Source organism: Polyergus mexicanus, unplaced genomic scaffold (assembly GCF_030449975.1).
Source record: "Polyergus mexicanus isolate NDT 795.1 unplaced genomic scaffold, iyPolMexi1.0 SCAF_1, whole genome shotgun sequence".
Taxonomy (NCBI): domain Eukaryota; kingdom Metazoa; phylum Arthropoda; class Insecta; order Hymenoptera; family Formicidae; genus Polyergus; species Polyergus mexicanus.
In genome coordinates this window covers 12,767,487-12,781,405 of record NW_027223321.1, presented here as the reverse complement: position 1 = coordinate 12,781,405, position 13,919 = coordinate 12,767,487, and the positions used below count along the sequence as shown (strand labels likewise).

The following is a 13,919-nucleotide window of genomic DNA, read 5'->3' as shown; positions in this document are numbered from 1 at the left end:
TCTTAGGCCAAAGATTATTGTAAATACTTATTCTATAAATCATTTTGTATATATAGTTTTAATAATATTTTAAAACTTATTTTTTAATTGTAAGAATTTACATTTAACGTGACAGAATTTAATAATTTAACATATTTTGATTTGAAAGTACATATACATATGTATATGTTAGTACGTATAGTTAGTACATATACATATGTATATGTCCATATAGTTCCTATGTATTATTATTATTAAGATTTATTAGTTATTAATACGCTATTAATTAATTATTAATAATTAGTTATTAATAAAAATTAATTTAATCATATTAATATAATTAGGATTTAAGATTTATTTTAAGTTTGGTGACAAACAAATAACATTTATCAATTTCTGTTACTAAAGTAATTTCATGATTTATTGTTAAGAAATTCAATTTCAATGATTTTAAACATTAAAAAGATTCGTGAACTTACATTTACAAGAGAGAATTATGACATATATAAGAGATAAAATTATTTCTTTTCCATAGAGTTTTTTTTATATAAAACTCATCGAGAAGAGAATGTGAGATATATTGCGATAACGGCCCTAGTTAGGCTTATAATGGATATATACGAGTTAAATAAAAATATGAACAACAAACGAAAAGTAAATGCATATTTTCGAAATCTTGTTCGCTGTTTGTTCATTTTTTTTCGTATTCGAAACGCAAATTCGCATACGGCTAAATAATTTCGAAAAATTCTTAACTTCGAAAAATTTACAACCGCTGTTCATTCGTTGTTCGTTCCTTCAATATATCCAGTTTTATGTACACGTTTTATCGCGTATATATGTTATCACTGTATATTACACAATTTGACATTTAAGAGATTACCAAAGAGACATTAAATATATGTAATCTGTATATACGATTAGACGCAAGATTATTTTTTTACAATAAGATTATAAAATCTATATCTATCTATCTATAGTGTTTATATTCAAAAAGATTTAGTTTCTTCTACTCAATGAAATAAATGACAAAATGCGATATTAAATGCCTTATATAGTTGTTTAATATATTCATCATCTCTATCTCTCTCATCATAGGCTATATCTCTTGTCAGAGGATGATAATCTTTCTGCATATCTGCAGTGCGCGCCTTAGTTTTTCACAAACATATGGGACCTTTAATGGCGGTTAACCTCGGTGATTAACTATTGTCTTCCAAGAGGTGGCAATCGAATAAGATCCATTGTTTCTAACCGGATTTGAATACAGAGGAGTACTCGCACTTTTTGCGCCAAGATTGTTACACGTTCAATATTTTTAATTCATTCTTAAAAAAAAAGTTAAATTAGATACTCGAATGTATCAAAGTCCTTTCAAAAATCTTAAAGTTTATTGTTTTTCCGCGATGTTGATCAACTTTTTTGCTGTGAGCAATGGTCATACAATTATTTCCTCTCGAGAAATGAAAATTTACTTTGATAAATATCCATGATTTCGTTTACGGATCGTTAATAGTGAGAGAATTAATTTATTACGCTTACTAATCTTTTAAAAATTTCCCAAAGAAACAAATTTAAATTTATTTCTTCTAAAAATAATTATGATTTTGATTTTTTATTTACTTTTATAATTTTAATTTTAATTTTTTTTACTTTTCTAAAAATAAATTTTATTATATTTTTCCTAAAAATAATTTTGATTTAATTTTTTTAATTTTCCTAAAAATAAATTTAATTTTTATATTATTTATGTTTTAATTGTATTTCTAGCTTGCTCAATATTTTCTTCTCAATAACCTGACTTGATTTTTTAATTTTCCAACGATCTTATTTTCTAGTTAAACCAGTAGAAACTCGCAATTATCAAGAAAGTTTTTTCTTCTAAGTAACATACAATAAATTACTTTTTCGCATCTCTCTTCAGTAGACGACCTCCCACGCCTGTCACGTCCAACTTGAAACACACTATCTGCGACACAGCACGAGTGCAACATTTCGAGGATGTACGTCTCGCCTGTTTGTCGCCTATCCCGACTTCCCGATGACTCTGTTGACTCATGGACCACAAGACACTTTTGCGGGGCGCCGACTCGAGATGCAATTACTCGACATCGTCTTGATTGATTGAAACACAAATTTCCGACTACTCGAGTGAAGTTTGAGAATTTGCTCTCATACGTATACGTTTTACATGAGAATTAGAAAATGAAGTGGAACTGGAAGTTCACTATCAGTCATATGCTGATATATTAAAACTTTTCTTTCTTAATACACATATTCATTATTTCAGTATAGAAAAAATATTTTTTCTTTAATTTTATTAATTAAAATTAAAAAATTTTAAATTAATAATATAATTATTGTTAATATATTTTTTTAATAAGTAATACATTTCAGAAATTCACTTTTAAAAAAGGGATGCTAAATCTACATATTTCGATTTTTTTATGACATTTTGCGAAAACCTGACAGTATATCTATTATTGTATCTTATTATATCTATACATACTATCATACATATTATATATATACGCGGAATATTAAAGTGTATAAAGTATATTTTAAATTGTAATTAATTATATTTATTAAACGATTAATGTATCACGAAGTCTTTCGTTGTATTAATTACACGATTTTGCGATTCGATTGTTTAATTGCTCGATTTTAATCCGAATCATATTTAGATGCTGTTAAAAGTCAAACGATAAAGCGTTGGATAAAATATATTTAATTTCAAGCATTTTTGAAGAAATAATTATTGCTTATAAGGATCGTAACAATAATTTATAATTTTAATTTTTGTCACTTCAATTTTTAAATGTGTATATACATCATGCAAAATACGCGCTTCCTATCGTAACGATATAATTATAGTTATAATATTAATCAACTATAATTAATATTAAATTATAATTATTATTTAAGATATGTAAAAGATAACTAATTATTAATCTTATCAAATTATTTCCCGATACTTGTCGCAATAGCGTTTAGAAAAGGGATTTGACGAAACGTTTCGCACTGCTACTTTACTGCTCGAGTGTCATCGTACGAATGATAACACGTAAGAAAGGAATTTTTTTGACCTCCATTACAATTCTATTCAAGCGTCTCCGTATGAATCATAACAAGGCCGTGATATGTAAACAATGTTTGATCCTCGCGCGTCAATGTTTACGCCGCCAAGGCTAAATACCATGTTAGGTATTGTCCTAATTCGCTGCCGAAATATTTTACGTATTATAAAATATATATGTAAAATTAATTATATTATATAAATATTTTAAATTATAAATCAATTATTTATTAAATGATTAATGTATCACGGAGCTTATATTAATTATTCAATTTTGCGATTTAACGGTTTAGTACGTTCTTAATCTAAATTATATCTAGATTATCGAAAAGTCAAATAGCGTGGACAAAATATATTTGACTCTATGTGTTGTTAAAGAAATAATTATTGTCCTTAAAGAAACGCAACGAAACGATAATTTATAATTTGGTATTTTATTACTTTAATGCTTATTTGAATAAATTACAAAATATGTGATTCGAGATCTATCATTGTGATATATATGTATATATATATATATATATATATATATATAGTTACGTATTATTTATAAATGTTAATTAATTATTAATTATATTATAATAACAAATAATTTCCCGGTACTGATCGCGATCGCGTTTAGAGAAGGAATTCGAGCGTCTCGCATGATTACTTTCCTCCTCGAGTGTCATCGCGTGAATGACAACAGAATAGTTGTACGTAAATAATAACACGCCAATTATGCCGCGCCGCTCAGATGAATATCATGTTATTGATAATTCACTGCCGAAATATTTTACATATTACGACACACACAAGCGCGCACGCGCACGCACACAAAAATATTAAATTTTATCTATAAGTAATTATTTTAAATTAATTTTAAATATTTTAAAGGTAAATTTTTTCGCAATTCTAGTTTTTTATTTAGAGTTCTGGATAGCATCCTACGAGATATAAAAGAAATTCTTAATATTCTTACTCCAATATTGCAAGAGATATCAGGAACAAAAAAAGCAAGTATTTTCTTAAAATATGAGACAATAAATCTAATTGCACCTGCTCGTTCGAGTGCGCTTGAATGACAACAAGGCCATATACACAAGAATATACAAAATATACATCATTTTTAATATATAAAATATTAAACATTTTTAACATTTAAATCATTTTAAAAATAAGGGTACTTTGATACTGACTCGACTTCTAGTTAATTAAACTTGCAAGAAAATTTCGATATAGGATAGACGCAAAAATTCCATTTAAGAGAATTCCAATAATATACGAAATATTACGAGACGCTCGATCGATCGTTTATTATTGTCATGACTCTGTTCGTCGATGCTTATATTAGTGGAGCGCATAACGGTATGGATCGCTGGATATATTATAAACCTAAGATTTTTCCGGAACACGGCGCACCACGTAATCTGAATACGTAATCGGTGACTCCGGCATTCCGGTAAATCATTTTATGGTGCACGTCACCCGGTACCGTAAGAAGATCTTAATTTATGTAAACACGTATATAAACATCTCACTCAGCCATCGGTACAAATAACATGTAACATATTACTTTGCACAAAACAAGTATAAAATATATATTTATATATAGATGTCTTTTTTTTCTAAATAATATATATATATATATATATATATATATATATATATATATAAAATTTCGTCTCTCTAATACAAATTGTCTCATGTATGTATATGTTTTTATTGATATAAATATTTAGATGTAAAAAGATTTTATACTAATATATACATAACGAATACACGATAATTTATTTTGTGAAAGAAATAGAGAGAAACGCTACGATTCTATATACATTAATAATTTAATTGATCTGTCAACAAACAAATTGAATATATAATGAATAATGATATAATTTTAATTATATATTATTATATTATAACTTAATAATATAATTTTTCTTAATTTACATGCTTTGACTGTAGTCTTAAGTCAAGCTCAAAGTTCAACTGTTTCATAAAAGAACGCTTCGTCGTGTTATCGTACTTTACATTATTCTCTTCTACTTCTTCGTTATTCGTCAATTCTGGTACGCAACATCTCTCGTCGCCGCGACCCTTCCAATATTTCGGACAATATGGTGGATTGATTTCGCTGAAGCAGAAGGATCCTCTAGTGTTGACTGGGGTGTGTTGACCCATCGTCACGTACTCGCCCGCCTTGGCGGCGATTCTCGGACCCGAAGGGCATCTCCTGGAGCAGGACTCGGCCATCATGCTCGCGCCATCGTCGTCTATGCTCTGCGCCATGAAGCAAACGGACCACACGTGACTGCACAGATGAAACATCTCCCTGTCCTGGCAGAAGGGTTGCACCTTGCCGCCGTTGACGCAAAAGTCCACGTGACCGACACGGCCGACTTCGCCGTAATATCCGGCATTGGTGTGTACCACCTCGACGAAGTCGGCGTCACCGGCGTCCAAACGATTCATCAAGCCTGGCCGGACAAGCGGACGGGCGGGATCCAAGCCGATTATCCTACGCCCAATATATTTCATTCCTAAGTTTATCACATATATACATTAACTTTTTTTTCTTAAATCATTCTCAAAATTGATCCGAGAAAGATACCGTTCGCATTTGGAGAGCGGCATATTTACAGAATAGCGAGTCGTAAAGAGAATACAAGTTATAAAAAAATATTAACAAGCAAATACGTTACAATAATATGAAGATTCTTCATTTAATTAAACGGGCGTTAATATATAACATAAAAAAGTATCGACGTGAATGGCATTTTTGATAGAGAGCGCAATATCTATTTTCCGATACAAATGAGTTTTGATTTCACATAAAACAAATTCAATAATTTTCTTTTGTCTTTACATAAATATTAATCCGTTTAATACTTTCGTATACCCTCTCTCTTTCCGAACGCACAATCAAATTGTACAGCTAATTAAAATATTGACACGCACAAATATATTAAATTAAGACGTGTGCAAGATAAAACTATTCACCTGTACATCCTGAAGAGCAGGTAATTAGCCATGGTGCCGCAGATGTGAGCGCCTAAGGAATGCCCGATGCAGGTAGTCCTCGCGATCTCTAGGCCAAGGTTTCTCAAGGTTGTCAGAGTGCCGGCGAGACACTTCGCTACCGATCGTATATTCGCCACTGCGGCCGGATAACAAGGTCGTGCGCATAACGCACCCCAATCGACCAGGAACACGTTGTAACTGCCGTTCCTCAAGTAAGCATCGCGCAAAATCGCGATCGGCAACGTATTGTCGCCACCTGCGTGAATTATCGTATAAAAGTTACACGCAAAAGACGGGAAAAAAAAAAATAAATTACACCAACTTGAAACAATGATTACAAGGATATCTAAAGAGTACTCCAATATTTAGAAAATCAAAGATTTTTGGGAAAATTTTTAATTAAATTTATCTCATATTTCTTTATCCGAACACAATTTAATATTCATTCGAATATATTTGTAGTATAAATAATATTTGATAAAAAATGAATAAAATGTATAATAACGGGAAATCGTCTACATTTTTACGTAGCATTTACTGAAAATTTCAAAGAAAATCTTCGATCACAATTAAATAAGATAAATTATAAGACTAATTAAATAGCAAAACTTTTTTTTCTTTCATTTAAATTCAAGTCAATTTTATTTTGTCAATAAATTTTTAATAATTTAAATATTCCATGTTAAATATACAAATGTCTCTTTCTCAGGAACGTTTCTCCGCGATTCTAGACGAAAGCGCAGAGATTCACCTGCGTATCCATGAATCAGGATCACATTATCCCTGACGGGCTCGTAATCCTGACGCAGCCAGTCGGACTGCTCCGAGGGATCCAGGATCCGTCGTGGTTGGCCCGGCGTGTAAAGATACACGTGTATGTCGGGATCGGGACAGACGTCCCGGTCGTTTCCTCGTCTCCAGACGCAATCGTCCTTGTTGTACTCGGCGGCGGCGCCGCTCTCGATGGCGTCGCGAATCGGCCCTTCCCGTCGCATCTCCCTCCAGGCGATAATATGGGCGCAGCCCCATGGTACCAGGAACGCGGCGAAGACCGTCACGAGCGCGAAGATACGCATCTCGGGGATGTCTCTCTGCGACGCGTACATTTCGGTAACTGATGATCGACGCTTGCGGTCGATTCGCGGTGACTTTGCCACCCGGGATTACCGTTTTGTTCCTCCGATCTTTGTCTCTCTCTCTCTCTCTCTCGCTCTAAAGGTCTCCCTTCCTTGAATCTTCCCCACCTGTCGGTACCGAGTCACCGGATGACTAAAAGTATTTTGGTCAATGGTATCGGATTATCCTTCTGTGAGCGTTGACAATTCCGTTCGTTGCCAAATGGAAACCGAATCTTCTCGCGTAAGAATCCGCATGTAAGAGGTTCTCGAACTTTTGATCTTGTTTTGAATGTGTCCAGTTTCTGTTCCATCAATTTCCATATAAAATAATCTTTAGAAAATTGTTATAAGGAAAATATAAATATTCATATTTAGACATATTAATGTTTATAATTATTTGTTTTCGTCAGACGCATGCAGGGTGTTTTGCATACGCTTTGCTTGCTAGAAAAATTGTGCAATTGAATTCGAATGCAGAGAGAGAGAGAGAGAGAGTTAAATCGTTTTTTAAACGCATGAATATTTAACAATACGTGTATCACATACGATAGAAACTTTGGGATGTCCTGTGCGTTTTCATTCAAGAAAAGAAATCAGTCACGTAGCACTCTTTTGCATACGTAGAAAGTGGAATAAGATATTGATGTCTCTTGCTAGTAGTATAATTGACCGAAAACTTGACCCTGAAATATTTTGCAAGACTGATTCATATGTGTAGAAACTATATGTATATACAGGCAATAGCTAGATATTTCGTCATACAGAGAAAGTGGAATAATAATCACTGCAGTAGTTTTCGATGAATGAAGTATGACGTAACATATGAATAAATTTTAATATGCCAACGTAAGTGCCAGCTATTTATAGGTATAAGATGTATTTATTTACATTATATGTGTTATGTAATGTAATACAAAATAAAGAAATTTACGATAAAATAACTTGAATATATAAAATAAGAAAAGTTTCTCAAATTATATTACATCTCTCTTCAATAAATAATTTTTAAAAGACGTTTTACACATGACAAAATATTTTGTATCGCCCACATAGTACATCGTATAAAACGCTAAATGAAAGTCGAAAAGTTAAATCCGTTGCATCAAATGTCCAGATTCTGAAGATGTTTTCCTTCCGAAAACAAAGCAATAAATTTACATATCCCCTCGAGTACATACACCTTGATTTCTGATTTTGAGCATGTCCTCGCAAGCTAACATACAATTCGTTGAAGATACGCAAAATATATATGTAAAGACACAGAATTGTATTATACATTTCATCTTCCGTAAAAATGCAATATATTATATATCATATATTTGCACGTGACATAGTCGAAATATATTTTCTTGCAAGCCACATTTAATATCGAGCAATTAATTATTTATTCATTTATCGAGTCATGCAATGATAACAAGAACATATATACGCATACAAATTTTATACATTTTCATTATATATAATAAATTATAAATTATATAGTTCGCTTGATACATGAAAATTACAATGAAATCTCGTAATAGCGAACCTCAAAATAAGCAAAATCACTTCCATATGAGCTAGACGTGTGTGAAAAGGGATACATGAATAGAGGGACGCGTTTTCCGGTGGTCTACCGGAAAATAATATTTAAACGAAACGATACCTCTATGGCCTTAATTTTACGCTTTGAGGATAAAGTGAGGGCTCGCTATTACGTTCAGAGCCCCGAATCGTGCTATTAAGAGATTCCAATGTAATCGAGCAACACCGTATAGCGGAAGTATCAAGGATGGGAAGCAATCTTCGCTGTGACATATACCGCTAAGAAATATTCAATACTTATCACGTTCCCTTGCCATAGAATCAATTCAATATATCAAGTGCAACGGTATCAACGCATCCACTTAACTTATAGATCTCATAACTGCTTTCTATTTATATACAATACTTGAAAAAACACTGTGTATGTTTAAATACTATATATATATATATATATATATATATATATATATATATATATATATATATATTTGCTTAAATATAATAATAAAATATCTAAAAATTTTGATTGCGTCAAAATTTCTAATATGTAAAACTTGTAACAAATGATCTTCTAATTCTCCTAAAATTTTCTTAAAAAAATATAATTTTAAATTGATTTGAATGTTTGTGGTTAAAAAGACATTTGGTGGTTCTGACAGCAATAGCGGATTATTGTGTGTACATATACATATATTCTATTAAAATTTGTAACCGCTTTCAAAATTAGTGCCTCGTATATTATCGAAAAAATAATTTTCTTATTTCGATTGCTTTGCAATCAAACAAACAAAAATTTACGTTATCGTGTAATTTTATAAAAAGTGAAAGTTAACTTAACTAAAGTTAATTAAACTATCATCATAAATATAATTTTAATTGTTTTGCCAAAAACAATCTTTTATTATAAATAAAAATTTAATTTTTATTATTGTTATTATTATATAAAAGCAAGAAAAATATGGCAATAGAAAAAGCAAAAAAAATATTTTCTCGATTAGAGTGAACCCAAAATTCATAAACATATTCTTCGACTGTTTTAGAGTCCAAATCTTCATTACGAAAATAAGAATCACGAATACTTTCTGAATTGTAGAAATTTAATGGTTTGAAATGAAAGGCTTTCAACGATAAATTAAGTTTCGCATTTATATATTGCGACAGTGGTTTTCGGCAGCGTACACTTTATCTTGTATCCATATAATAACCGCTTTCTCCATATATATAATTCTTATTTATTTTCATATATCAGTAGAGGTAATAAGATTTATATCTCATTTCAAATATTTAAAAAAAATTTTAAATAACAAAAAATCTCTCCCCTCCAGTTCCAATGAAAATAAAAACAAAATAATAGACAGACTCGAGGAATAAATAGCAAATATACATGCCATATATTAAATCATAAATTAAACAATTCACGAGAATCTTAATGAATTAAAGTTCACAAAAAATAATACTTATAAAAAAGGCGGTCGATTATTACGGATATGATACATATGCGTACCACCGAAAACGGCTGTCGCAATATTTGCGTAACGCGAAACGCAACGATTGGACCCGGTGTTTGAAGTGAAAGTTTGAAATCTCCTAGATATACGTTAACTCGCTGCAGAGAGAAAGTACCGCTAATTTGAATCTTGGAGTAAATTGACGAAAAAAAATTGTCAAAAGTGTTGTTAAAAGCGAAGAATACGTTCATTTTTTATTAGGAAATCAAAAGTTTATTTAGGAATAATCACATAATATATATATATATATATATATATATTTTTACAACTGACAAGATGCTCGAGCGTGATAATGAATGTGATAATTTGAGGAAGTAATTTTCAATTATGAATATACGCAAAATACATACAAATGAAGTATTTGATCAACGAATAATAAATTTCATCTTTCAATGCGATTGAAGAGAATAATGTCAGATTCAACCATAATTCATTTCACACACATCTCTCTTTAGATTGAATTTTATTATTAATTCTCGATCCTGACACAAATAACAAAGTGGAAATAAAATGTAATAGACTGATTAAATTACATATTGCTTACATGATAATTTTTGATACAAAAATTAGCGATGTGGAATATACAACAGGATGATGCAATTCCTACTATATCAATCACAAGCAAATGTGCTTTATTCCGGCAATGATAAATCACAATAAATCATCACAATAAGCTTTTCAAAAAACACAACTCTAAAATATTACAAATAGATATATTTAACTGAGCACACATAGATATGTGATAAGAATAAGTGTTGATTCACATTATATGACAATAATATGACATGATAAAATATTTTTTTATAAACATAAATATGTATTTGTTCTTATGCATCTCTTTCAGGTTCCAAGTTCACTATATAAATATATGAATACATTTATATATTACAAAAGAACATTTTGTCATATATCATATATAATGTGAATCTGTATCTTCATATAACTTATGTTTGGCCACAATATTACTGTTCAGAAGTATGGCGAAGTATACATGTAACGACATAAAAGTCAATCAGTTCAAAAAAAATTGTGCAACTCAGATTCGCATATAAAAATCTCTCAATGAACAGAATATATCTTTGCGCACACAACTAAAAACTTATTATAATTATTGATTCAGTTTTATTCCTCATTAATATTACAACTGATTGTCAAGGATAGATATTCGAAAAGATGTCAATGTAAATGCATATCTAAAAAAATGTTTATGAAGTTTCAATGATTTTAATTGCAAAAAAAATAGCATTGTTAGCTTTCATAGGTACAACAGACACAATCATATGAAAACCCATCAATACTATACAGAATGAAAAAATTCTATGTAGAATAACAATCCTAATAGAGCGACTATTTACAGGAAAAAATAAACATTCTTGATAATTGGGATATAATGTGTTCCAGATGAAACAAGAGTTCCAACTGCTAATATTAAATCTGTACATATTTATTTAACAGCTAGATTCTGTAATCTTGAACTGACAGCATTAATAATCTGTTCTTTATTTACATCCGTGATCTTTCCGTTATTAGCCAAAGACGGGTCTAATCTAGCACATGCCTTTTTGTGCATGAACCAGTGTAATCTTTGACACTCCCTGTCGCAGTATTGCACTGCTTTGCATTTGCTACATTTTTTGGTAGCTTTATCTTCGCCACAAGTTACACAAGTTTGGGCATTATCGGAGAAGCCTCGTTGCCCATTAATCGCAGCGGAAACTACGGAAACGGCGGACGGTGGATCTGTGCTAGCCAACGTGGCGACCATTTGGCGAAAAATTGTACTTTCTCTAAACGGAAACTCTCTTACGGACTCTCTCAAAAAGGCTTCCTGATATTCAGGTAGACCGTCGCTTTTACTGCACTTGAGAAATCTTCGTATTAAAACTTCTACAGTGTCAGATTTCTTTTCTTCGCTCTCCTCGTTCCCGCTTTTCTCCGCCTTCATAGCTTCTTGTCGCTTTTGACATTTTAACACTTCAGCCACAACACAACTGAGATAATGATACTTGAAAGCCATCACTTCGTTTGTTTCAGCGCCTCGCGTCATTTCTCTGTAGCGCATAGATTCTAATACCTTTTGTATCTAAAAAGATGATAAATTAAACATTAATTTCTTCACAGAAAAAAAGAGAAATATTTTAACATGTCAAATAAAATAAAGTGCTGAGTGAATTTAATATTTCATTATATATTTTTTTCTCTTTCCCATTGCATCTTACTTACTTTTGCTGCATTTTCCAGAAGAGCAGGAAATTTCTGTAAATTCATGCATACACGTACAGGATTTACATTGACTTGCATTATAAATTGATGGAAACAATCCGCTAAATGCGGCGGTAACATGGGTTCAGTCTGCAAACCCTGCGGCTTAATAAAATAATCTATATCAGCTTTTGGAATAAAGTTATTGATAGTCGTTACACAATTGTGATTTCCCACAAACGCCGCCATTTGAGCAGCTGTTCTGCCCACACTGTTCGTCGCCGTCAAGCGTGCTCCATGTGACATTAAAAGGTGACATAATTCAGCGTTACCGCTTAAAGCAGCAAAATGAAGTGCGGTGTACGCATGTTCGTGTTGACAAGCATTCACATTTGCACCCTATAAATAATTGTTACATTTTATCATATTATTTTTTTGAACAATGTCCCCCCCCCCCCCCCTCCATATGAACACGCGTGCAATTCAATTTAATTTCGGCAAGTACAAACAGGACAGATCTATCAAGAAAAAATCATGCAAATATCAGTAAAAGAATATATTTTAATGCAAAATAGTAAATTATTACACATCGCGAATGTAACTTTATTGACACAAGACATTATCAATATAATCAACACATAACCTACCTGATCGAGGAGCATCTGCACAATTTCCTTATTTCCCTTATAACAGGCATGTTGGAGCGGGCTCATGCCATTTTCATCCACAAAATCTATCTTGATTTTGTTCTGCGCCAATAATGCCTTCAGCTCGCTCACTTCATTCTGGCTGATTTTTGTAAAAATTTCCTTCTGCAAATCCGTGAGACCTTCCGTAGCAGGCGCCATGTTGTTGTCGAATAACGTGTGGACAAATATGAAGCTTATTAGAATTGATTAACAGGATATTTATCGACCAATTCAATTTCTAGAATTGTAGAAAATCTTTTTTTTTAATGATAACAAATTTTGCGTAGATATTATACGATTTTCAAATCTCCATTGAAATCATAACTCTGCTATCAATGAAAAATTTTATTCAGATAACAGAAAGACGCAAGTGTTATCAACCGTAGATGACTATAGAGGGTGCGTTCCACTTAACGACCGCAACGCTCGCGGGCATTATCTGTCCTTGTTTAACTTTCGTTGAACAACAAAGATAAAATGATACCGTGAGCGTTGCGATCGTTAAGTGGAACGGGTCCAAAGTCAAACATGTGACTTCATAAATTGCAATATAAAGATGATGCGTAAATAATGGACGCGTAATGTTTGAAATTAAATGCTAAGAAAAGTTTTAAATATTTCATCATATTTGACAGACATTCAAAAGTTTATTTTTATATTAGTCTAAAGATAAAACTATAATAATTATTAAATACTTATTATTAAACATTTTATTATTACACAGTTATTAATAATTATTATTAATAATTATGTAATAATTTTATTTCGAGACAAGTTATTAATATATACTATAACATTTGAGATCATAACAATTATCACATTG

General features: G+C 31.3%; 2 protein-coding genes across 2 annotated transcripts; both read right to left on the bottom strand.

Annotated features, from left to right (window-relative positions):
* Positions 1–4,975: 4,975 nt before the first annotated feature.
* On the bottom strand, positions 4,976–7,562 carry LOC138938633 (phospholipase A1). The gene is made up of 3 exons (XM_070305788.1): positions 6,807–7,562; positions 6,035–6,311; positions 4,976–5,552 (listed from the first exon to the last, which is right to left on the bottom strand). The coding sequence occupies exons 1-3, from the start codon at positions 7,159–7,161 to the stop codon at positions 4,976–4,978; spliced, it is 1,209 nt and encodes a 402-aa protein (XP_070161889.1). The 5' UTR covers positions 7,162–7,562.
* Positions 7,563–10,459: 2,897 nt separating this feature from the next.
* Positions 10,460–13,344, bottom strand: LOC138938626 (ankyrin repeat and MYND domain-containing protein 2). The gene is made up of 3 exons (XM_070305775.1): positions 13,055–13,344; positions 12,429–12,806; positions 10,460–12,288 (listed from the first exon to the last, which is right to left on the bottom strand). Exons 1-3 carry the CDS (start codon positions 13,253–13,255, stop codon positions 11,650–11,652), a joined length of 1,218 nt encoding a protein of 405 aa, XP_070161876.1. The 5' UTR covers positions 13,256–13,344; the 3' UTR covers positions 10,460–11,649.
* Positions 13,345–13,919: the final 575 nt, after the last annotated feature.

Excerpts from the sequence above, each read along its gene's own strand:
- LOC138938626 (XM_070305775.1), bottom strand. The coding sequence starts at position 13,255 with ATGGCGCCTGCTACGGAAGGTCTCACGGATTTGCAGAAGGAAATTTTT. Across the intron at positions 12,807-13,054 it reads TGCAGATGCTCCTCGATCAG|GGTGCAAATGTGAATGCTTG; the intron begins GTAGGTTATGTG and ends AATTATTTATAG. Across the intron at positions 12,289-12,428 it reads TTCTGGAAAATGCAGCAAAA|ATACAAAAGGTATTAGAATC; the intron begins GTAAGTAAGATG and ends TCATCTTTTTAG.
- LOC138938633 (XM_070305788.1), bottom strand. The coding sequence starts at position 7,161 with ATGTACGCGTCGCAGAGAGACATCCCCGAGATGCGTATCTTCGCGCTC. Across the intron at positions 6,312-6,806 it reads CCTGATTCATGGATACGCAG|GTGGCGACAATACGTTGCCG; the intron begins GTGAATCTCTGC and ends TAATTCACGCAG. Across the intron at positions 5,553-6,034 it reads CTGCTCTTCAGGATGTACAG|GATAATCGGCTTGGATCCCG; the intron begins GTGAATAGTTTT and ends TATTGGGCGTAG.